At 36.9% G+C, this 23,987-nt stretch overlaps 1 protein-coding gene across 1 annotated transcript in view; it reads left to right on the forward strand.

Moving 5' to 3' along the window:
• GABRB3 (gamma-aminobutyric acid type A receptor subunit beta3) overlaps positions 1-22,650 on the forward strand; it is a 283,823-nt gene extending 261,173 nt beyond the window's left edge. The window contains exons 7-9 of the mRNA XM_063953308.1: positions 4,930-5,082; positions 13,909-14,153; positions 19,886-22,650. Of these exons, the coding sequence (XP_063809378.1) occupies positions 4,930-5,082; positions 13,909-14,153; positions 19,886-20,236 (749 nt within the window). The 3' untranslated portion in view covers positions 20,237-22,650. The remainder of the gene's footprint in view (positions 1-4,929; positions 5,083-13,908; positions 14,154-19,885) is intronic.
• Positions 22,651-23,987: the final 1,337 nt, after the last annotated feature.

The raw sequence follows: 23,987 nt of genomic DNA on the forward strand, positions 1-23,987 counted from the left end.
ACAAGTTCATATTGTGGAGACAGAAAGGCTGACATAAACAGTGGAGGGGCAGAGAGCCTGGGTGATACTAGAGAAGGAAAGTGAGGATGTTAGCCTAGGCAGAGTAAAAGCAGAAAGACATGCTCAGGAAGAGAAATGGCACAAGTTTGTAACTTGGCAAAGCTGCACTGGCATCTAGTTGATATTGAAAGTAAAAAAACTGTATTGGTAGTGGCCATTGGTGGCTTGGGCATTAAGTATGGTTTAGGCAGGGCAAGAATAGAGAGGTTGGTGCAGACGCTGGAACAGATAGGATAAGGACAGAGAGTCTGACACAGACAAAAGAAAGACAGAATGTGCAGAGAGGCTGGCACATGCAAGTCAAGAGCAGACAAAGCAAGAATAGAGAGGATGGATTGCAGATGCAACTTGGCATGCCTTGTGCTTAAGCATCGCAAGCGGCTCCTATTAGAATGAATGGGAGCCTCATGCGTGTGCAGCTCCCATTCACTTCACTGTGTAGCTTACGCATAGTATATGCTACTCTGTGTTACGACAGCATAAAAGGACACATCTATATCTGTATACTGTATAACATCACTCTTGCTAAAAAATGCCATTTGGGCTATATATTAAGCTGAAAGTATAGAGAGCTAACATAGCATCTGTAAAATTGTAAAACCAAACTTATAAAGTGAAAAGAATTTCACTGTAATGATTAAATGTTGATTGGAAGGAAAACTAGAATACAAATACAGTAGATGCTGGGTGTTTCTAGGTTACATCTAAGAGAGAGTGAGGATCACTATTGTATTATAATGACCTGAGGGAAAATAGGACCTTACAGTTTTCAGAGATAGTGATTAATCATTTGCTTCAGTGGTAAGCTCTGGCCGTCAGTCCTAATAACCTTTTACAGTCATATACAAAGAGAGGTAACAACACACTCAAATTGCTTCATCAAATGTGGTACTCTTCTCTGTTAATTGTGCTCAAGATTTATATAACTAGCACTGATTCAGGTCATGTTTCACTTTGGTTTGTACTTTGTACAGTGGTTTAAACCAGAACTTACTCCATTCTATTCCATGCTCTAGCCTGTTTTCACACCTGTTTCATTGCAGATTAAGTTGCACCATGCTATTGTAACTAATGGTTTCATAAATTGTGATATGATTAACAATTAATAATACATATTCTACAATAATTTATTGATCTCTTACAGCAGGGATAGGCAACCTCATACACTTGTTCAGCCTACTGAACTTTAAAATGTCAACACATTATCCTTAATTTCAGGTTAAAAGTTAAAACAATATATATATATTTACATAAAAAGACCTCTATGTGTAAGAAATTGATAGCAGGCATTTTTATACAAGGGTTATACACTTTAAAAAATGTGACAGGAAGGAGCTGAGATCCACGTTTGCAGGCTTGATAGGTTTGCTGTAGCCCATCATGATTAAGAGCATCAATTAGAAAAAGTAACAATGTTCATAGGAGACAACTTATTAAAATTATTGGGGGTGCTTTCATTACCACTCTTCCATATACTGTAACTGAAAATTCCACACAATCATTTTTAATGCCAGTGACTGTACAACTATTGGGGAAGTACAAGAAGAACCACAGCACCAACAGAGCTGGCACTTATAACTGTGCTAGTGGCAGCAAAAGAAGTATAGATGTATTCTAATTATATATATATTCAAATAAGCAGAATGTAAATAGAATCAATTTACCAAGACATCTTAATGTGGTACATACATGGACCCTACTGTGTGCCATTGTTCATTATATATCATATCCCAGCTTAAGTTATCTATGCATTCTCTAGCAACTATTTTTATGTTTATTAAAAAGTTATGGTGCTGATAAACACTGATGGTTGTCTCTGCAAGAAAGGAAACCATTGTGACACAAAATATATAAAAGTCAAAAATCAGTTGTTGCACCTGCTGGGCATCCTATTATTTATGGGATATGGTTTCTAACTGCTATTTTGCTTTTGTTGACCTCTTCATACAGACTCACATAGCCTTGTTCAGATCTCATATTAATGACACTACTGATATTCTGAATTTATTACTGGTCATGGATTGGAAGGAGACATATGGATTTTTTAAACTCAATGTCCAGTCATTTTTCAGTCAATGGAGTATTACTTTTCTCTTGATGATTGGCGTGTTGTAGAATTTATTTTGACATGCAAATATTTTTTTCATTTGATGGTGTTTTTGTTCTACAGGTTGTTGGTACCGCAATGGGGTCCAGTTTCACACCAAGTTAAACAAATGTATATGTGGCCACTGTGAACAATTTATATGGGATAGTCCATTTAGCACAAACCTTTCCTCTATGTGTGGCACATAGATGAGCTATTTTTTGGGGTGGAGTTACTAATTTAGCCCTCAATTTTGTTGCACATATAAATTATATGTTTAGTTAATAGTTAATTAATCTTAAATTTACAGACACCTTTACTCACTTAATAATTACAGTCTGCATGTCATACACTCTGGTCAAGATGGGGGGATAGTTTTGGAAAATTATCGTAAGTAAATGGATGCTACTGTAAATTTACATTTTGTTAGATTTCACTTTCAATTTTGTGTTACCAATATTACCAAGAGACAACTAATCCAGATTAGGAGAAAAGTACCCGATTTTCCTTTTATACCTCGACATTAGTATTTTTACTATGTTATGTGTAGTTTGAAATGTAGGTTGGGTTTAAATATTTTGATACATAAACATGTATACTGATATATTTTGTACCATACTATCCTTGCTACCTAGCATTATTGCCATGGGGGCCAGAACATGATGAAATAATTCACTAAGAATCATGTCATCACGACCCTAGCTTGCCTATTTCGCTAGTACTGTAGACAGAATGTGGAGGATGGATTCTACCAGGAGTGATAGTAGACAAGTATAGTTTGAACTCTACTTTTATTTACAGCATGGTTAATGGAGCACTGAACAGAAAATGCAGAGTGATCCCTGTGTCTAATGGGAGATGTATACACGTAGACTTGTTTTTACAAAAAAAGGATAATTAATTATTAACACTGAATGCTCTGTAATTGATAGAAACCCCATTTTTTAAAATGTTCACAACTAAGGGGTCTATTTACTAAGCCTTGGATGGAGATAAAGTGCATGGAGATGAAGTACCAGCCAATCAGCAACTACCTGGCATGTCACAGGCTGCGTTTGAAAAATGACAGGAGCTGGTTGGTTGGGACTTATCTCCATGCACTTTATCTCCATCTGAGGCTTTAGTAAATAGACCCCTTTATCTCTATTTAAAATTAGGATCATTGATTCATAAACGATCTTCATTTAGCCCTTCCTGTGAAATGAGAGCAACATAAAGAAGCACTAAGTTAAGTTACAAGTCCCATACATCCTAGCATTTACACATCCCAAATTCACCCACAAATGGCAAGTTTTGGTCCAAAAGGATAAGAGAATGTAATTGCTTCCAGTTTTGAAAATGTAATAGAATGAAAATATATGAACCCGCCAGAATCAATCTCAAAGCAATTCAAGTTGCCATCACTTTTTTTAAGAAAAACGTTAAATGTGCAAGTCATCATTAAGTATATAATAGACTCTGACTTGTAAACTTGGCAGGAACACACCTCTGCCATGCTCTGACCAATCTGCGTGCTCTGATTCATTCCTACGGTAGTGTCCATAAGTGACCTGCTATTAGCGTCACGGCATCTTAAGGGGTAATCACGACATCCATTATGTTTTATTATGACAAGTATAGTATATTGGATGCCTACTTTGGAATGAAGAGGACCCAGATTAAGAATAAAAGTAATAAATGAGAGAGTTGTATCTATCTATCTAAAATACTTTTTTAGTGATATGTGCTTCCCATCATAAAACCCTATTAACAGCCAGAATGCTGATGCACATTGCCCCCAGGTCGGCAGCTGAGCCTCCAAATCGTAAGCTATTAAAATTTGTGGCTGGAGGCTAAGGTTGCCACAATTTTACAACACACACTAGTGCAAAAATGTGTGTTTGAGATATCATAGCAGCAATATTACATTTTAAATAATTAGGCAAGTATTTATTTTATCTTTTTATAAGTGTTACAGCACATTTTTGTGAATACCCCATCTAGTAGTATGTAATATTCCTTGTTTCCCATGTCTAGACATACAGATGTGTCCTATATTATTGCTGCAGTCACGTTAAACAGCCGTTCTAGTCATGCCTAATGCCTAATGTCTTTTTGTGCATATTTCCCCTCAAAAAAATGCACCTTATTCACATCGCTATGCGACTAAGATGCACAAGCAGGCTCTGCTGATTAAATTTATATACGGTATGCCTATGCTCTGTGATTAAATGCAATGTTTACAGTGTTTTCCTGGAAAACACTCTAACCTAGCACTTCATATGCAGATTTTTTTTAGAATTCATTTAAGTGATTAGATAACAATGTTTGAAGCTCCAATTTACTTCAAACATGCTGATAAAAAAAAAACTTGGCAGACATATTGTCATATAAAAACATTATTTGTGCAGGTGCTGTAATAGGTTAAACTATCCTGAAAATTCTGTATGGCTGACTGGTGGAAAGTAGCAATGTTCCGTACATATTTTTTTCCTGGTGGATATTTTAAATAAGGAACATTCCTTTGGAAGACTGTAATATTTCCTTGTGAGAGGACATTGGCAGAAAATGTAATGAAATAACATACAGTATGCACTCATTTTTCATATTCCTAAGTGCTGTTAACTTGAAAAATGTTTTAAGGTTAGTTGGTGTGACAGATACTCCATACAGATAATTAATTCATAGTCTTGCCTTGGAATACTTGTTCGCAAACTTAAATACAGATTTGTGACCAACATTTTCTGGTTTATATTATTTCAGCAGAATTACTGACTCATACTTCATCTTTGTTTTTATTTCAGGTTCCTATCCTAGACTTTCCCTGAGCTTTAAGTTAAAAAGAAATATTGGATACTTCATACTTCAGACCTATATGCCATCCATATTGATTACTATATTATCCTGGGTGTCATTTTGGATCAACTATGATGCATCAGCAGCAAGAGTTGCCCTTGGTATGATTATTCTGAATAGATGTGTTCTTCAGATATTTGCTTATTACCAGAATGAGAACTTTAAAAAACTGAAACTGTGCCCCTAATTGTCATCACAGACAAAAGATTAAATAAATAAATAAATAAATAAATCCAAAGTATTGAATGTAAAAATGTATAGAAATCTCTAATCCCCAAAATGTTATATGGTCCCTATGAAGTAAAAATAATATTGTTTATGTTCTACCCTTTTTAAATATTGTGTAATGGCCTGTAGTATATTTTATGGGACAGCCAGAATGCTGTCACCGCCAATATCACCAATTATACCTTAAAATTAGCAGTGTTAGACTACCGAAAATCACTGCAGTACATTAAAGAGAATTTAAATTTGCCCCAATCTGTTTCAGCTTTATATGGAAATGATGTGTATTACACAAGTCTTGCTTTATTGGTCAGACCAAAATACAATCTGGTTGGCTGATGATAGGATAGTCATGTGTGCATCTGCATACCAAACTGCATAAGACCCCTACAATTTTGTGCCAAACACCCTGACAACCAGATCTGTGCAATCATTTTGTCTACTAAATGGGTGAACCTAGGGGGTAATTCAGATTTGATCATAGCTGTGCTAAATTGAGCACATCTACGATCACTTTCACAGACATGCGGGGGGACGCCCAGCACAGGGCTAGTCATCCCCGCATGTCTGTCTCTGCCCCGCCCCCCCCCGCACAGGTACAAAAGCATCGCACGGCAACAATGCTTTTGTACCTGAAGAGTAGCTCCCTACCAGCGCAGCTCTTGCACTCCAGGTCGCAGCTGTTGCGTGTGATATGATGCAGCCGCCGCGGCCCGCCCCCCGCATGGTCTGGGCATGCCTGCGTTTCTTGGACTGCCCAGCGAACGCCTCTGCCTGTCAATCAGACAAAGGCGATCGCTGGGCTGAGATGCCGATCTCATCTCTGGCATGCGCTGGTGCAGTTCAGACATGATCACCCGCTGTGTGAAAACAGCAGCGATCAGGTCTGAATTAGCCCCTTAGAGTGATGTGTTGAAAGATACAGTGCTTACAAAAGAGCCAAAACCAACCAAGTCAATCAGTTTGTTACTGACCATAGCTTGACACAGTGCAACTTTTTGTTTCTTAGTATACTCAGTGAGAAAAGCTTTCGTTTAGTAAAAAAGTGGAATAAATACATATTTATGAATATAGAGAAATAGACAAACGATATGTAAAAAAAATATACAGTATATACATAAACTTTTCTGTTTTTCTCTTAAGTACATACACAACTTCTTATCCCAAAATATAATCAGTCAATTCCCTTGAACATAAGATTACCAATATGTTTTATCTGTACAAGGGCTGATGCCAGTATGGAGTACAGGGACGAGTACAGCTGCATACTATGTTGCCTCTACATCTGGGTACAATGCACAAATCCTGTAGGCGAAAGCCAATTAGGATAGTGATTAGGTTTAAGAAAATAAATGCCAGGTTGCCCATTTGGAAAATTCAATTGACCTTAATTGCATGCAACATTAATACATGTATGTGAATGTATCAGTGTCACTGACAATGACTAAAGATATTGAGCTGGGACTTTGTTTTACTCATTTTTTTATTTTTTATTGACTTTCTATTTTTTAATTAATACTTTATTACCTCCTAGTGCTCAGACAATTAAGCATGTTGTGCACAGTATTCAGACTGACCAATAAGAAGGGTGGGAACCAAATAATTTTTTAATGCCTATTTCCTGGACCCATGGGTGTTCACTGACAGCCTGGGTCTATTAAATGTCAAAGTGTTCAAGATTGCACAGTAGCTGTTACCGTCTGCCTCCTTTTAATGTTGTCTCAGATTAATATGGCTACTGTAGTGATGTAGATAGGCACTTGGTATTTGGGATGTTGTTAAGTTAGTTGCAATTGAAGTTAAAATGAGCTAATACTTGGAAGTTATATCACAGACCGCAAATCATTTTAATACCTGTCCAACACTTTATGATTGCTCATTGCTGATTTAGTCCAATAATCTGAAAATTTATACAAACACTGTTATCGACATATATCAAGACTCCGATATAACATTCTAATTTACTTTAAAGTTTAAGATACAGTAGTCTTTACTAGAGATGAGCGGATTTGGTTTTACTCGGTTTTACTCGGTTCTCAAAACCGAATCTTATTGGCTATCCAAAACACGTGACATCCGTGAGCCAATTAGATGCCGTTTTGAGAACCGAGTAAAACCGAGTAAAACCGAACCCGCTCATCTCTAGTCTTTACATAACTAATACTTGCATACAACACATTTTAATTACAAAAGTGATATTGGCATTCCCCATCCTGTATCAGAGCTCATACCCACTGGCGTTCCAGTAAATGCCAGTGAATTCTCATCTTAAACACAATCATTTATTGCATGCTCCAGTTAAATAGTGCTTGTGGTGGCGGTGGTCATCAAAGGACCACAGTTTCTTTACTTGCAATAAATAGCAGTAAATAGAAAACGGGAAAAATGTGCCGCCATCCAAGTGCAATTTCTTGTGATTATGAGATTCATTGCAACCAATTGATATCCACGTCAAACAAAATAAAAATACTTGTACTGTATAGGTATTATTTTGACATTAGTGTTTAAGGTCCCTAAAATTGTTTAGCCTGTGGCTTTGTTATATGGTCATGGAATGGCTTTGTTATATGGTCATGGAATGATTTCCATCTCCCGGTGGGGTTGGGGATGGTACATGCTCACAGAGCTCCCAGCCCTGGCTACACAACTCAACTTCCTGCACAGTAGTTGGCTGCCGCTTCAAGCATGAGGACCATGCTTCAGGTGTGACTGCCACTGCCTGCTGACCACAACATCGTAGGGTGTGTATCATAGGGTCAACTGTAACTAGGTCTACAGTCATTAGATCGACCACTATTGGTTGACAGTGACTAAGTCGACACCTGAAATAGGTCAACACGGTCATTATGTCGACGTGAACAAGGTCGACATGGAATAAGGTCGACATGAGTTTTTAAACAAAATGCTGGTGTAATTTTCTTCGTAAAGTGACCGGGAACCCCAGTTAGTGCACCGTGACCCCTCGCATGGCTCGCTTTGCTCTCCATGCTTCGGGCAAGGTGCCACACTCTGCTACCGCTGCGCACTGCACAGGTTACTATTCCCAATCGTAGTCCACGTGGATCGTAAAGTATTAAAAATTAGGTTGGTTTTGCCTTGTAAATGATTACCGTGAGGTGTAGTCATGGTGTAAAGAACAGAGTGTGATTCCTGATTAGTAATAAAAACAAATACCAAACACTGGGCAACATCACCAAACATGTAATTTCAACTTTAAACTTGTCATTTATTTTGTACAGTCTGGACATGGCTACTAATAACAGAAGCACAAACAAAATTCTTAAAGTTATGGGGGTCATTCTGAGTTGATCGCTCGCTGCCGTTTTTTGCAGCGCAGCGAACAGGTTACAGTGCGCAGGCATGTCGTACGGGTACAAAGCGGATCTTTGCTGGGATTTAATGAATCCATTCGCACAGCCGATCGCAAGGAGATTGACAGGAAGAGGGCGTTTATGGGTGGCAACTGACCGTTTTCAGGGAGTGTTTGGAAAAACACAGGCGTGTCCAAGCGTTTGCAGGGTGGGTGTCTAACGTCAGTTCCGGTGCCAAAAAGACTGAAGTGATCGCAAGGGAAGAGTAAGTCCAGAGCTACTCAGAAACTGCAAAAAACGTTTTTGTCCCACTCGGCTACACACGCGTTCGCACACTTGCAAAGCGAAAATACACTCCCCCGTGGGCGGCGACTATGCGTTTGCACGGTTGCTAAAAGCAGCTAGCGAGCAATCAACTCGGAATGACCCCCTATGTGTGCAAATGCTAGGAGCTTAGGAGACAAAATTCCAGAGCTAATTTTTATAATGACATGGGAATCATGACTGGGACATAGCTATACCAGGATACAATTTATTTAGGAAGGATATAATGGGAAGAATAGGAGGAGGGGTTGCAATGTATGTGAAAAAAGCATAAATGCTACTTAAATACAAAATATTGAAGACAAAACTGAGGCCTTTTGGATCACCACAGAAACCGGAGAGAAAGACATTCGCTTTGGGGTGATCTATAGACCACCAGGCCAGGGGCAGGATTTGGACAGGAACCTATTGATGGACATCACTAAAATGGCTTTAAAGGGAGAAGTCATAATCATGGGAAATTTTAATTTACCTGATGTAAATTGGAAGGGGTCTATTGCAAGTTCTGCTACAAGTGGCACATTTCTAAATTCCTTACAATGAGCATCTCTCAAGCAATTGGTGAGGGAGCCCACTCGCAAAGACTCAATATTAGATTTAATTCTTACAAATGGTGACAGGATATCAGACATAAATGTGGGTGAGCACCTGGGATCCAGTGATCATCAAGCAGTTTGGTTTAGTATAAAGACAGGATCCAACTCCTGTCACACAAAAACAAAGGTGTTGGATTTTAGAAAAGCTGACTTTTAAAAAATGGGTATATGTTTAAGTAATACATTGGAGGACTGGAGGAACTTGGAAGGAGTGCAGGAGAGGTGGGAAAAACTGAAAAGTGCAGTACTAAGGGCAACAGACCTTTGTATCAAAAGGGTTAGGAAAAGCACCAGGAAAAGGAAGCCAGCGTGGTTCACAAAAGAAGTATAAACTAGTGGATAAGTAGAATCACCTCCCATCAGAGGTGGTAGAGGCTAAGACTGTAGAGCAATTTAAACATGCTTGGGATAGGCATATGAATATCCTTACAAAGAATTAAGGTTCAAAAAGGGTTGAGATTACCGGATACAAAAAAAGGGCAAACTAAATGGGCCAAGTGGTTCTTATCTGCCATCAAATTCTATGTATCTATGTTTACCGCTTTTAAAAAATGTATGAGTTCAGCAGGAATCTCGGAGCTTCTGGCCGTCTTGCATTGCATTACGTCCGGCCCTATATCTAAATTAGTTTTTGAATATTTTATTTATCACACATCTAAGACATTATTGTGATTTAAATGTAACCTACTGGGTCTCTGTCTGCTTTGAATGTGGATCATGGGCATATTTAATTGATATGGTATAAACCTGCTAATTTCCTGCAAATCCAAACTATACACAGCTACAATATTTGAAATGCAGTTTTCTTTCACCCTACTTTGCTGAATGAACTGAATCAGAACATGTAACCTACTGTATGGATTAGACAAATAAACAATAAAAAGTAAAAAAACAAAACTTATGTAGTAGCTTCCGAAAAATCAACCATATGAATGCAAATATTAATGATTTCTGTTAATAAAATGTACTATTTTTTATTTCAATGTCTTTAAATGAATCAATTTATTTATACACCTCAGATCACTGCTTGTAAATAATGTTTAAACATTTTTTTAAAGACTGGATATAGTAGCTTTTGAAGCTGGCTTGTGTTTGAATGTTGCGTGTGGTTTTATAATGGTAGCTATAGGTCAAAATAGCATATTAGAAAAAGAAGAAGAATGGAACACTGCATCTATTAAAGAGAACATGAGGCAGTATAATGGAAGTCTTCTCTGAACAGGTGCAAAAGGGCAAACATGCAGTAACTCATAGCAGCTGGACAGTTTATTTTAATTAGTCTAACAAGAATAACTGATCAGACATAATTGCTGATTTGTTAATATGGGTTATTTGTTGTTCCAATTTTAATAAAATACCCCCAGTAATTAAGAAAACATTATTCTGGAAAATAAAAGGCTGTTATCAGTGAATGTTATTGGGCTCACATGTATTTAGCCCCTTGTTCAAATAAATCCTGTTACTGTCACCCTGTATTGTTAGCTGTGACAATTGGTGAGAACTTACGTCACTGTTATTGAAGTGGAGTTATTGCAGATGGAAATAAATTATAGATGTTTGACCATGGAGATTGCAATTCTAAGACAAAATATTTACAGTGCCATAACTTTACATATAAAAAGAGCTTTAGAATATACTACAGTGTCCATGAGGGGATCCAATCAAGATCCCAGCAGTCTAGATCCCAGCAGTCGAAACACCAATGCTGGGATCCCGACACGGCATCCCGAATAGGGTCTTTTGTCCGGTGCCGGAATTATGACCACTGGGATCCCGAACAAACAAGTGCCAGTACTCTGGACAGGCAAGCCACAGGGCAAAGGAGGTTATGTTTAAGCTGTGGGGGGAGGGTTGCAGCCAGGGGAGATAGGTTTAGGATGTGAGGAGAGGGGGTTAGGGTTAGTCACCACCCCCAGAGGGTTTGGTTTAGGCTGCGGGGGGGGGGGGGGGGTTGAGGGTTAGGTTCAGGCACCCCCACAGGGGGTTGCGGTTAGGGGGGCATGTGGGGAAGGTAAGTATACCTTCCTCTATCAGGATTCTGCTCATCAGGATGCAGCAGTTGGTATTCTGAATGCCGGCATTCCATACCGAACCCTCCATGAGATACTTCATTCATAAAGGATGCTTTGATAGTTTCTGCCTAAATTAATATTGTTTCTCATTATGTTATGACTGGATGTCACTATTCTTTTGTTGTTTGTTAATACGTTGGTAGATTCATATACAAGATCAAGTCTAGTTATGTCATAGTAACCAAAATGTTCTATTAGCGCTCTTGGTGGTGCCTCTTTAAATTGGGCATAGTGTCCCCATTAATTCTTTCCTCAGCAGATGTGAAGTGGGACTGCATCTTCTAGTCCTCATATTGAGAGTGGAAAGCTTGGCTGTGATGCGTTAGCTAAGTAGCATACTCTCAGCCCATCAAAATCTTGTATTTGCAGTAGTTTCTCCTGTAAACTGCTTGCAGCTACTTCTCCTTTATGCCAGCGGCTGGTGCTCTATGTGGAGATCAATAGGAGACATTGAAAGAAAACTGTGTGAAGTTATTTTACTTGTTCAGTGTTTGAGGCATCCCTTAGCCATTGGCATTCTAGGCAACCACTTTGGTTGTCCTGAATTTAGGGCCACTCCTGCCTTCAATCTCATCCTTTTAAATGATATGAAATCCCCTTAGGACACTGAGCTAAAGATATGGAAGGAGCTTCAGCTTTTTGTAATAGAGTGGAGTAGAGTAGGACCTTGTAAAGTGGAGAAGGTCCTAACAGAACTCTCAAAGCTGAAAGTGGACAAATCTATGGATCCAGATGTGATACATCCAAGGATACTAAAAGAGCTTAAAGAGGTGCTGTTAGCACCATTAACAGAATTATTCAGCCAGTCATTAGCTACAGGAGTAATTTCAGAGGACTGGAAAAGAGAGAACGTAGTCCCACTGCACAAAAGTGAAAGCAAGGAAGAGGCAAACAACTACAGGCCAGTGAGTCTTACATCAGTAGTAAGGAAATTGATGGAAACGGAGTTGTTGATTATCTCAAATCCAGCAATTGACAGGATCCCAAATAGCATGGATTCACTGGGGGTAGACCATATCAAACAAACCTTTTTGACTTTTATGACTGTGTGACTAAAGTGATGGATAAAGGTGGAGCCATGGATTTAGCTTATCACGACTTTAGTAAGGCTTTTGACACTGTTCCACATTGCAGACTGCTAAATAAACTCGAAAGCTTGGGATTGGATAGTAGGATTGTTAAATGGATAAGATCTTGGTTGCAGGATAGAAAACAGAGTTGTAGTAAATTGAGTGCATTCACAGGAGGGAAATGTTACCAGTGGATCTGTGCTTGGACCAGTGCTTTTTAATATCTTTATTGTGACATTGCAAATGGCATTTAAGTGAAAGAATGCCTTTTTGCAGATAACACAAAGGTATGCAGCAAGGGTAGACACTCCAGGAGGGGTAAAACAAATGATTGAGGATCTAGGTAGACTAGAGGAATGGTCAAGAGTGTGGTAATTACAGTTTAATGCCCCAAAAAATGCAAAATCATGCACTTGGGTCTCAAAAATCCAAAGGCTAAATACAGTATTAATGGCACTATTCTGGAAACTACTGAGAAGGAAAGGGAACTAGGTGTCACTATTTCAGGTGACTTAAAGGCAGGTAAGCATTGTAACAAAACAATGAGGAAGGCTAGTCAGGTGCATGGCTGCATTGAGAGAGGAATCAGCAGCAGAAAGAAGTTATAATGCCATTGTATAGGTCATTGGTACGGCTTCATCTAGAATACTGTGTTCAATTTTGGAGGCCATATCTTCAAAAGGATGTTAATACATTAGAGACTGTACAAAGTAAGGGCAACTTAAATGGTGCATGGTCTACATCACAAAACATACACAGAAAGACAAAAAAAACTCAATATGTATTGTTTGGAGCAGAAAAGAGAAAGGGGGACATGATAGAAATTTCAGATATAGCAAGGTTTTTAACAAGGTCCAGGAGGGAACCATTTTTCATATGAAGAGAAGCAATAGGACACAAGGACATGCAGTGAGACTGGAGGAGGTAGGTTCAGGGGAAATTTGATGTAAAATGACTTCACAGAAAGGATAGTGGACAAGTGGAATAGCCTCCCATCAGAGGTGGTAGAGGCTAAGACAGTAGCGCAATTTAAACATGCATGGGATATACATAGGGATGCATGGGATAAATAAGGATCAAATAAGGTTTGAGATCAAAATATGGTAAAAAAAAAAGGGGCAGACTAGATGGTTCAAGTGGTTCTTATCTGCTGTCAAATTCTATGTTTAATATTTACATTTTAACGGACCTGTAGTGTAAAGTCAGACAAACATTAATATTTTTCTTCAATTCTGCACATTTTAGTTTTTGTCATTTACTTTCTCTCATCATAATATACTTTTTAAAACTGTGATGCTGATAATAATGAATAATATGTTTCTTTTTTAGGAATTACTACTGTTCTGACTATGACAACTATCAACACTCATCTCCGAGAAACGTTACCCAAGATCCCTTATGTTAAAGCTATTGATATGTATTTGATGGGATGCTTTGTGTTTGTGTTTTTGGCCTTACTGGAATATGCATTTGTCAACTATATATTTTTTGGAAGAGGCCCACAAATGCAGAAGAAGCTTGCAGAGAAGACAGCCAAAGCAAACAATGATCGCTCCAAATTTGAAAGCAACAGGGTATAGTATTTTTGTATACATAAGTGGTCCAGCTACTGTATTTCAGTTGTTTGACTTTTTGACTTGAGTTGTATCCTATATTGCAGTATACACTTGTATGTATGTTCATTGTGGTAACAGCTTCCGAAATAAATAATGCAGTAATAGTACTCAATTCAAAGGGCCCTTTTATTTACTGTAGCTTCTACCTTGGATTTGCCATTGGTAAGGTGATTCCCATGCTCTGACACAATACCAGATGGGTCTTAGTTAGGGTTTTGTTTGACAGGTTAGTTTATATTGCTGCCCATTATTCCAACTCATACCAGGTGAGTTCAGGTTAATCAAAATCTAAGAAAATGTAACAAGAAAAAGCATTGACAATCAATAATAGTTAAAATTGATTTCTTCTTCTTACAGCTAAATAGCATTAAAAAACCACTACTGAATTTATATAAAACATTACTTTTCAAATCCAATTAAAGTTACACACTTTTTAGTCCATCTGGGGGAGGACACATGCTGAAACTGAAAGGAGGTAGGTTCAAAGGAAACTTGAGGGCAAAGTGACTTTACAAAAAGGGTAGTGGGTAGGTAGACTAACTCCCATCAGAGGTGGTAGAAACTAAGACAGTAGAGCAATGTACACATGCTTGGAGTAGAGATAAGGATATCCTTGCAAAGAACTAAGGATCAAATAGGGTTGAGTTACCAAAAGGTAAAAAAAGGGGCAGACTATGTTTCTATGTAACCGGTTAAGCAATTGTCATGAATGTTTCTTAATCATATCTCAAACACTGGTAAGTTACTTACAGCACACCAGCAGAACAAGTCACCAATTAGTGAATTTGCTGACTGTGAGGTGTGGTAACGATAATAAATCTCCCTACTGCCTGTTATGATGCTGTTGAGTAGCCACCACAGGAACTTTTGTCAGCATAGTTGTTTGTCTCTAACATGTCAACATTCACAATGTCAACACTGAGTTAAATTTTAGCCTAACCCTAATTGCATTTGGCTCCTTTGCTTTCTCTGTCCTCATAGCCTGTTTTAGGGACTGCAGTATTTAAGCTATTTAACAAACTGCAAAAAGCTAATCTTTTTACAGGTTGAGATAAACAAAAAAATAATGCTATCTTAGGATAGTGTTGTATATACTTATTAGTCCCGCTGCTGTTCACAATCCACCACCTCGCTCATGCTCAGTAATGAATTTAACTAAAATGATTACTAGGCATGTATGATCATATTGGCTTGTGCATGTGCATTTCCAATGTAATATTTTTTTTATTACTGGGCATTCTCAAGCTTTTGCTCCACATACTGTATGCACACCGGAGTTCTTTGTGACTGGTGGGAACTCTTTCATATCACAGACTCCTTTGACCCCCTTGTCTTCACACATGGTGGTCCTTGTAAATAAATAAAAGCATATATAAACATTCTGTATCACAGATATATGCTGCAATACAGAATGTGGCATACCACAGCGGATTCGCCATCTTTAACAGTCCATTATTTCTTAACTTGTTTCAAGCATACCCTGTTGTCCTCAATGCCCCTCTTTCATGAACTTCCCTTTATAATCCAATGGGAAGCTTACACAACAGGGGCAGTTTAAAGAAAGGCCCACCTTATCAGGAGCAAGCAGAAGATTGACTGCAAACACAGAGAGACCAGCTGTATTGGGAGGATCGATGGGCCCTAAGGGGTAGATTCAACTGCAATCTGTCATGCAACTTTTTTTTTGCATAGCAATTAGAAAATCGATTTAGGTTATTACAGGTCTCAAAGAGAGAAATCATGACTTATAGTTCATACCTCCAGAGTAGGTGATACTGTAACTTTATATAAGTTATTTTTATTGTTTAAATGTCATGTTATATTGCATTACCTCTGATATACTCTTCCCTTATAAGTGATTATGTATTTAAAGGTGCTTGAATAGTAAAATATAGTTAGTAAAAACATTGACTTTTCATGTTATTTTCTCTAAAAAGCAGAGGAATGGGTTTAATGGTGTGGCACATGTACTGTATTGTGAGGTGTTGCGTTGAGGGGAAAGGGTTTTTAGAACTTTCAGATTGTAGATATTGGTATTTTTCCCAATATCACTAACTTTTAAATACAAAATTATAAATCATAATGGATATATTTAAATAGGCCTCCAAATACTGAAAACTTTTATTTGTTGAAATACAAGTTATAAAATTCAATCCTGTGACCCCTTATAATAGCCTCCTGTACTTTGCTTTTGACCACAGACCGCCTTCTACACTGTCCTTCTAGCCATCTGCTATCTTGTTTGATACTTTAGGGTGGGGGTTGTAAATAACGGACACACTCTTCACTTCACATAGTTGCAACTTTAACTTTAATATAATGCAAAATTAACACTAGATATCCACAACTTGACTTTTCTAATTGCATTACGCTGTTCCATTTATAACACTCCTGCAATATGTGCAGATTATTACCATGGGAATTCACAGTATGGAACTTGCGGCTGATCCAGTTTTCCCCAAGGTAATTTTACTGAACTATGACATAGAGTTTTGGGTTTAGACATAATCTGGTGGCATACATTTCTAAGAATTCAACTCAACTTAAAGTGCTACTTGTACTGTAGAATCTCTTGTCCTGTAGGATTCATATTGTATTAAACACTTCCACATCCAGATCATACATTTTACGATGGTAATGCTAGAGATGTATCCTATCTGTGCAATATAGTTTGACATCTAAACTTTGTGGTGGCTCTGTTATTATTGCTCTTTATGATGTTTTCTGCAAAAGGTATGTTTGGAATACAGTATATGGAAATATACAAGTAACTGGAGTAAAACTTTCATACTATTCCAGGAGTATCTCCTGACCATTCTGTTTAGAAATGCAATTTTACACAGTACATACATATCATAGTTCTTCCCTTTTATACAATATATGAAAATATGCAGATAATACATATCCTCTAAACATGAAAACATTTCTCCTTACACTGTATTTTGCTACTGTATATTAATGGAAAATAAACCAAACCACTACATAAAAGAATACAGTCTAAGATCTTAAATAGTGTGGTTGAATACATGATTTAAAACCACTTTCAACACAGATTCTGTTAAAATAATCATGTCCTTTAATAAAGTCTAAACATATACTTTGCAAGAGTAAACAAAATCATCAGTTCAGTGGAATTTCAATTTAGCCAATACAGGCAGTGCTTTCATGCAGTTTACCATTTGAGCTTAGGTCTATCATTTAATAATAATATTGTTGAAACATTTATTTAATCAGTTCCGGTCTGATAAGAAGAAATAACATATATTTTACGCCTGGTATGTTCGGGTCTGACACTTTTTTGTCAGCTTTGTAAACTCAGCAGATAAGCACAGGATCTGAAATACAGGCTTCAGTGAGCAGAAGTAAGCAGTGAATATTAATTATCCGTGCCTGTCTGATCATCCATGGGTTCCACCAAATAGCTCAGCACAGGTAGGCTCAATTTTACACATGGAAATTATCTTCTCAAAAAGAAATAACATGTATAGCATATTTTGCCACAGTAAACAAAAAATAGTTCAGTAAACTTTTACTGTATAAAACCCCCCACTTCTTTTGCATTGTTACCAGAACTGTAATCAGAAATTTTGGCAGCCCTTACAATCTGTCTGATTCCCTTTTATTGCAAAATACAATACATAATCCATTTTGGTAGCCAATAAAAATGAAGTGGAGCCTACAGTATTTTAGTGGCAACTAAACAAACTAGAGCCTTGTCTATTGGGTTATATACTATATTGCCCCCATTCCTGTGGCTAACATATATAGCAGACATTTAGGGCCATATCAAATTAGCTCTGTGGTTTACCCCGTGGCTTATTGTCAGCTTGGACTTATTCAGTCAGCTCCTGTATACCCTACACGTTATGCACTGATGGTGCACTTTTCCTTGCTGCCTAAGGAGCTGCAAAAAAAGGGCCATGTTATAATGCACCCTTTGGAGGTGCTAGATAAATGATAACTAGAATCTGATTGGTTGCTTTGGGCAACATCACCATTTCTGTTACTCTGCACTGTAGTAAATAAACCCCTAGGGGGGGAAGTGTTTAAATCTGAGCTAGACAAAATCATTGCATTAGCTTCAGTTGAACTACAACCACCTGTTGTTCCATGTACACTTTCACAAAGTGTTAGACGTTCAATACTTTTGCATTCAGGAAGGTTAGTTTTGGGCAGAAAGTACTTAGTGCTGCCCAGAAGTGCTCCTGCCCTTAGGGACAGATTTAGGAAGGCCTCAAGGTTTCCAGAATCCTCCAGTGGACGAAATCAGGATTTTTAATTTATATTAAATCCTTTTCTCTGAGTCCAGGTGGATACTGGATGTCCTTCCTAATGTTCTTCTTTAATTTCCTTATTTTCTTTCTATTATTGTTGGTATAATTTCTCCCACATGTCCACTTTTCTATATTATTTAAGTAAAACATATACTTATTTAGCAGTTCTCTATTTTTCTACTGCAGTTAAGATTTAAATTTGTACTGCACATGCCATTCTTTTTAAATATCTATAATACAGGTTACATTATGCACTAAATAATAATTCAACAATACTTAATAATTGAATGATGTACTCCCTGCGATATACCCCTGTCTGCAATGTTACTAAAACCTGTTTTAGGAAAAAGACCATCAAGAGAGGTGTTTTACACCATCTGCACAGTTCAGCAAAATAAAAACAAATAATCCTGCTCACAATATGTTATACTAACGACTTCATTTTTTATTTTTTGCAATAAGTATTTAGGGCCCCATTAATTAACGAAGAATAACACCAGTGCATATTTTGTTTAATATCGCTGTGCTACAAATGAAAATGCAGCTGGTATTCAGCATTACTTCCCTCTCCGGTGTGGTCCATCGCTGTCTTCATCCTCAGCAGTGTTCTCTGCTCTCTTGCTAGCAGCCTAATGCTTCCAACGATGGGTTGCTGAGTCATTCGCATGTACGATGTCCAGTCTGATATGACTCCTTCACCCAACAAGCACCCAGTGCTGGTAATGGGAACAGTACCACTCTCGCTATCTATTATAGATGGTGAGAGCAGTACAGGGGCAAACAGTGGTAAACTTAGTTTAGCGCTCTTTGATGAATGCTGAAAGTCGGACTTAACCCCTTTAGTGAGTGTGAAAGGAGTTGATAAATGGAGCCCTTAGTACAGTATGTGTAGTTTCATTTGTTTACCCTGGGCTTCATTCGGATTTGTATGCAAACACATTGGATGCATACTTCCTAGAGCTGGTAGAGGAATTTCCGAAGGGCCATGATGGTGATCCGATGCTGCATCTGTGGACCGGGCACTCAGATCACAGATGCTGGCAGATGTTATTTCCTACAGATGCCTCCTACAGTATTAGAATATATGTGGTACAGTATTACACAGCCACCGCCTTGTGACTGTGCCATACCAACCACATCAGAATCAGGCCCACAGTTGTGAATTACGCCAGCAAAACACACTTGGTCATGGAGGTAGTTATATATCTGAAGCCAAGATTAATAAAATTGCAACACTAGATTACAATGCATCAATGACAAAATATAAATGAACTCTGTAAAATAAAATAGACTCTTGTGATATTGATCAGTACAAATTATAGAATACCCGATTTTCCAAGCCTGGCTTATTTTCAGGTTTTATGAGCTATGGATAAGTCCTGTGATTCACACAAGTTTTGTTTATGTTCTTTTAAGGTGGATGCCCATGGAAATATATTGCTCACAACGCTAGAAATCCACAATGAAGTCACTGGGAATGAAATTACAACAAGTGTGACCGATGTTCGAAATTCAACAACATCTTTTGACAACTCAGGAATTCAGTACAGAAAACAAAGCGGAACTCGAGATGGACTTGGGCGCCGAGCGATGGACAGAACTACACCTCATGGCAAGAAAAACCATTTGAGGAGAAGATCCTCACAGTTAAAAATTAAAATCCCAGACCTAACAGATGTGAATTCCATAGACAGATGGTCAAGAATGATTTTTCCTATTACTTTTTCTCTCTTTAACCTAATTTACTGGTTATACTATGTTAACTGACGAACAATGCCTATGACAATATTAAGAAGTCAAAGAATATCTAGGCTGGTGATTGTATGCAATGAAAGAATAAAAGTATTCCCCTGCATACACTACTCTGATATGAATGTATGTGCTCGCGGATCTCAGCCCTCACACATGTTCATATGAGTTGAGCAAATATATTCTGCGGCTATGGACAATTTTTCAAGAAAATGATACAAGGACAATTTTTAAGCTTTGGACAATGCAGATCTTCTTTGAAAGAAGGACATGCCTTTGGGACTTTACACATACTGCTTGAGATACACATTTAATACTTTCTGATATGTCAAGAATGGTATATTAACCATATGTTTTTTTTCTATCCACAACTGTCAGATCTACTACCATGGTCATTGGCACAGCTGCAATGTGCTTCATTTAACAATGTTGCATATCATGAACATTTTTATGACCACATTTTGTTTGAGGGTCTTCTTTCTCTTTCATGCTGATGGACGCTCCTTATTTTTTCCTCATGTCATTGACATCTGTTTTGATCACACATGGTACTGAAAATTGTGTTACGGCACATAATGAAATACAGCTATCGTTCACACCAACATTGTTTGGGAATATGTGTGAAAGCACTGAATCTTAACAGCTTTATGTATTCTCATTTGTATGTCCTACAAATTTTACAGTACAGTATATTTTTCCATGTAGACCAGTTGTAATTGTCACTAGAAATATTGTATTCCTTTCAGCCACAATGTCTAAAATACAGTGGAGGTCATTAATGAAAAAAAAAATAGTGCTGTGAAAAAATGTTTTTGTTGTGCTGTTGCTGTGCCTATTATGCGTGTAGATGTTTCACCAACCTATTTTGTCATTAATAACTTTTGATCAAATTTTGAGAGTCAATTACCCTCGGAGAAATTTAAATTCTGAAAAAATCTTGAGCTGTACAGTCTACAAAAACAATGCAGACCATATTTTCTATAAGCATAACTGTCTTAAGAAAAGATTCCCCTAAAGTGTTGATAAAATGTTTTTACTGCATTGAGTTTTGGTGTGTTGGTCTCTTTTTCTATTTCCTGCCCCTAGATTGCTTTGAAGTTTATTAAAAATATTGTACGTTTAGAGGGTTTTAATATGTATCAAACCTCTATGGTTTGTAAAAGTGAAAAACTCAGCACAAAGCACTGCACATTATTAAAATTGTGACCACCCCTTGAAAATACCAGTGTACTTCTCATTTAGCTACTCAGGAAAGAAAGGAGACCACAAGAAATTTTCTTTAACCATGTTTATTTTTCAGTTTAAGAATTTTAATACGTTTGCAGAATTGTGCTCATACCTTTATATTATGCAACAGTATGAAGCAAAGGATGTAATATTTAAATCTTGTTTTAATATATTGTCCAAAATATCAAAGCTTGTTTTGAATGTGATTCAACAGCTTGATTAGATACTTAAATGCAATTATTTAATTTTATGAGACGTACCTCTTTCTACCCCAATTTTTCCCCTGACCAGAGCAAAAATAGTACCTCTCCACTCCAAAAGATGTTCTCTTACAGAGCATATTCAATTGCATATCCATATAAATATATATGCAACTGGTGCAAACACACGTACCTTATGTCACCAACAGCTATGCTATATATTTCCAGCATTATGTTGTTTCATAAATGACCCCCAGTGATATACAAGCACTGTATTCAGAGCAGAAAGCTTACAGTAGACTAACAAATCAATTTAGTAGAGCGCGATAGAGACTTATGTATATATAATATTGTTATGTCAACATAAGCAGTAAGTGCCAATAAGGGCACAAACTGAATTTGGCCCAACGTGTTTTAGAACAGATTTTATTCAGATTGTTAAAATGCTGAAAACCTAAGCATCTCAGGATATTTGCTATATGATATCTTAATGTATTTTATTAAAAAATACAGTCATCTCTTCAAGCATTCTTATTATACTGCATGTGACGTTAAGATATATTTACATAGAATGCACATATAAATATAATTTATCAATGTATTTTCCTTTGTGCTTGCTATTGTGACAGCATGCCTTGTCAGATTTTCTTTTGATTAATATTTTAGATATAAAATTACAATTTTACAATTACAATGCTAGCACATTTAGTCACTTATATACTTTTTCTTTATACATTAGTATTAATAACCCTCTCCAATATGTAGCATGGTGTAATCACAAATGATACTTTAGAGCACAATATATCTACTTTAGGTACGACCGATTTGTTTAATATGCAAAAACATCAAAGAGAAACATAATTTACTTTTATTAAAAACATTTTCACACTCCCTCTCAAAATAAAAAATATATACATTTTTTTAGGCTGATGATTAAGCTGCATCAATTTCTGAAACATTAATATTATTTACTTTTTATCTAATCTTGCTATTTCTAAAAAGAAGATAATATATATATTTTTTCTAAGCCACATTTATATCACTTACATCTAATAAAATTAGTGTTCTCTGTTATAAAAGTGATGAGAGATTTTATGTTTAATTATTTTAAATTTGGCTAAATGTTTACACTAATTATGTTGTTGTTGTTTTTTAAAGATGTGCTCCAACATGGCAAAGCTTAGTATTCTACTTATGTATTATAATTGCAGCAATACTTAATGTGCTGGTTCTGCATTTTGCTCACAAAAGATACATGCATGCCATTAAAATAAAGGCACATGAATGTTTGTTTATACATTGCATCTTAAACCCTTTTCACTAGTACCATTTACCTTATTTTTTCCTTGTGTTGGGGAAAAAAATCTAGCAATGCTATTTTTGTGCAATTTGTTTTTTATTTTGTGGTATTTTCTGCCTCTTTTCCTTTAATTGCCCAAATACTAAACAAATTGTGGGATACAAGAAAAAAAATGCAACAAAAAAGGCTTAAAATGCACAAAAAGTAACCCCAAAACTTTTTATTTTGAAAATGTGCTGTGCCTTAAGCACAATAGAACACAATTAAAGAATTGATATAGATTAGAATATTAGTTTTTGCTGCACAGTGATAATGTAATAAACACTGAATTGCCAAATATTTCCTTTAGTCTTTTTGAGACTCCCTAATATAATTGAAAAATGTGAGGAATTCTAGGTGCAGTGTGGGGAAAGTTGGGTCACGTTTAACATAATTTTATTTATTTTAGGTATAATGCACAGTACAGCATAAAACTCTTATATAGAAAACCCTTGTTCCTAGTATTCTGGGTGGTATATATACATACTTGTGCTGAAAACTGTAGAGACTTGTAATTGAAAGGCATCTTTTTGCAAAGTAGTATGGGACCTGGCCACTCGTCTCTCCCTTTGTCTCTCTCCTCCCTTTCACTTGCTCTGGCCATGACATTCTTTGGCTGGCTTCCAGTCTTACTGTTGCTCACCTTTTCACTCTACCCCATAGTGTTGGAGTCATTGACAGGGAACTGTGCATTTTGATCTTGTACAGTCCATAACTGGTTACATAGATTACGGGTGAAAGTAGTATTTTTTTAAATATTAAGTTACTTTTATTGTATTTATTTAGTAATCTTAAATTATAAAAAATATAAAGCACATTTTGTGGCTTTAATTAGCTTTGCCAGTCCATGTTGGATCACAGCTTTAGTAAATGTGTAGTGTTCCTTCTTATTATTACTGTAATGGACCTGAGTAATAGTATGAGATTTTGGAGGAGACAGAAGATGTCAGTTATGGATGCAGAGTTTCGTTTAATTTTGCAGTATAACATTCTGATTTTGTTA

This window comes from Pseudophryne corroboree, chromosome 2, assembly GCF_028390025.1.
Source record: "Pseudophryne corroboree isolate aPseCor3 chromosome 2, aPseCor3.hap2, whole genome shotgun sequence".
NCBI lineage: Eukaryota > Metazoa > Chordata > Amphibia > Anura > Myobatrachidae > Pseudophryne > Pseudophryne corroboree.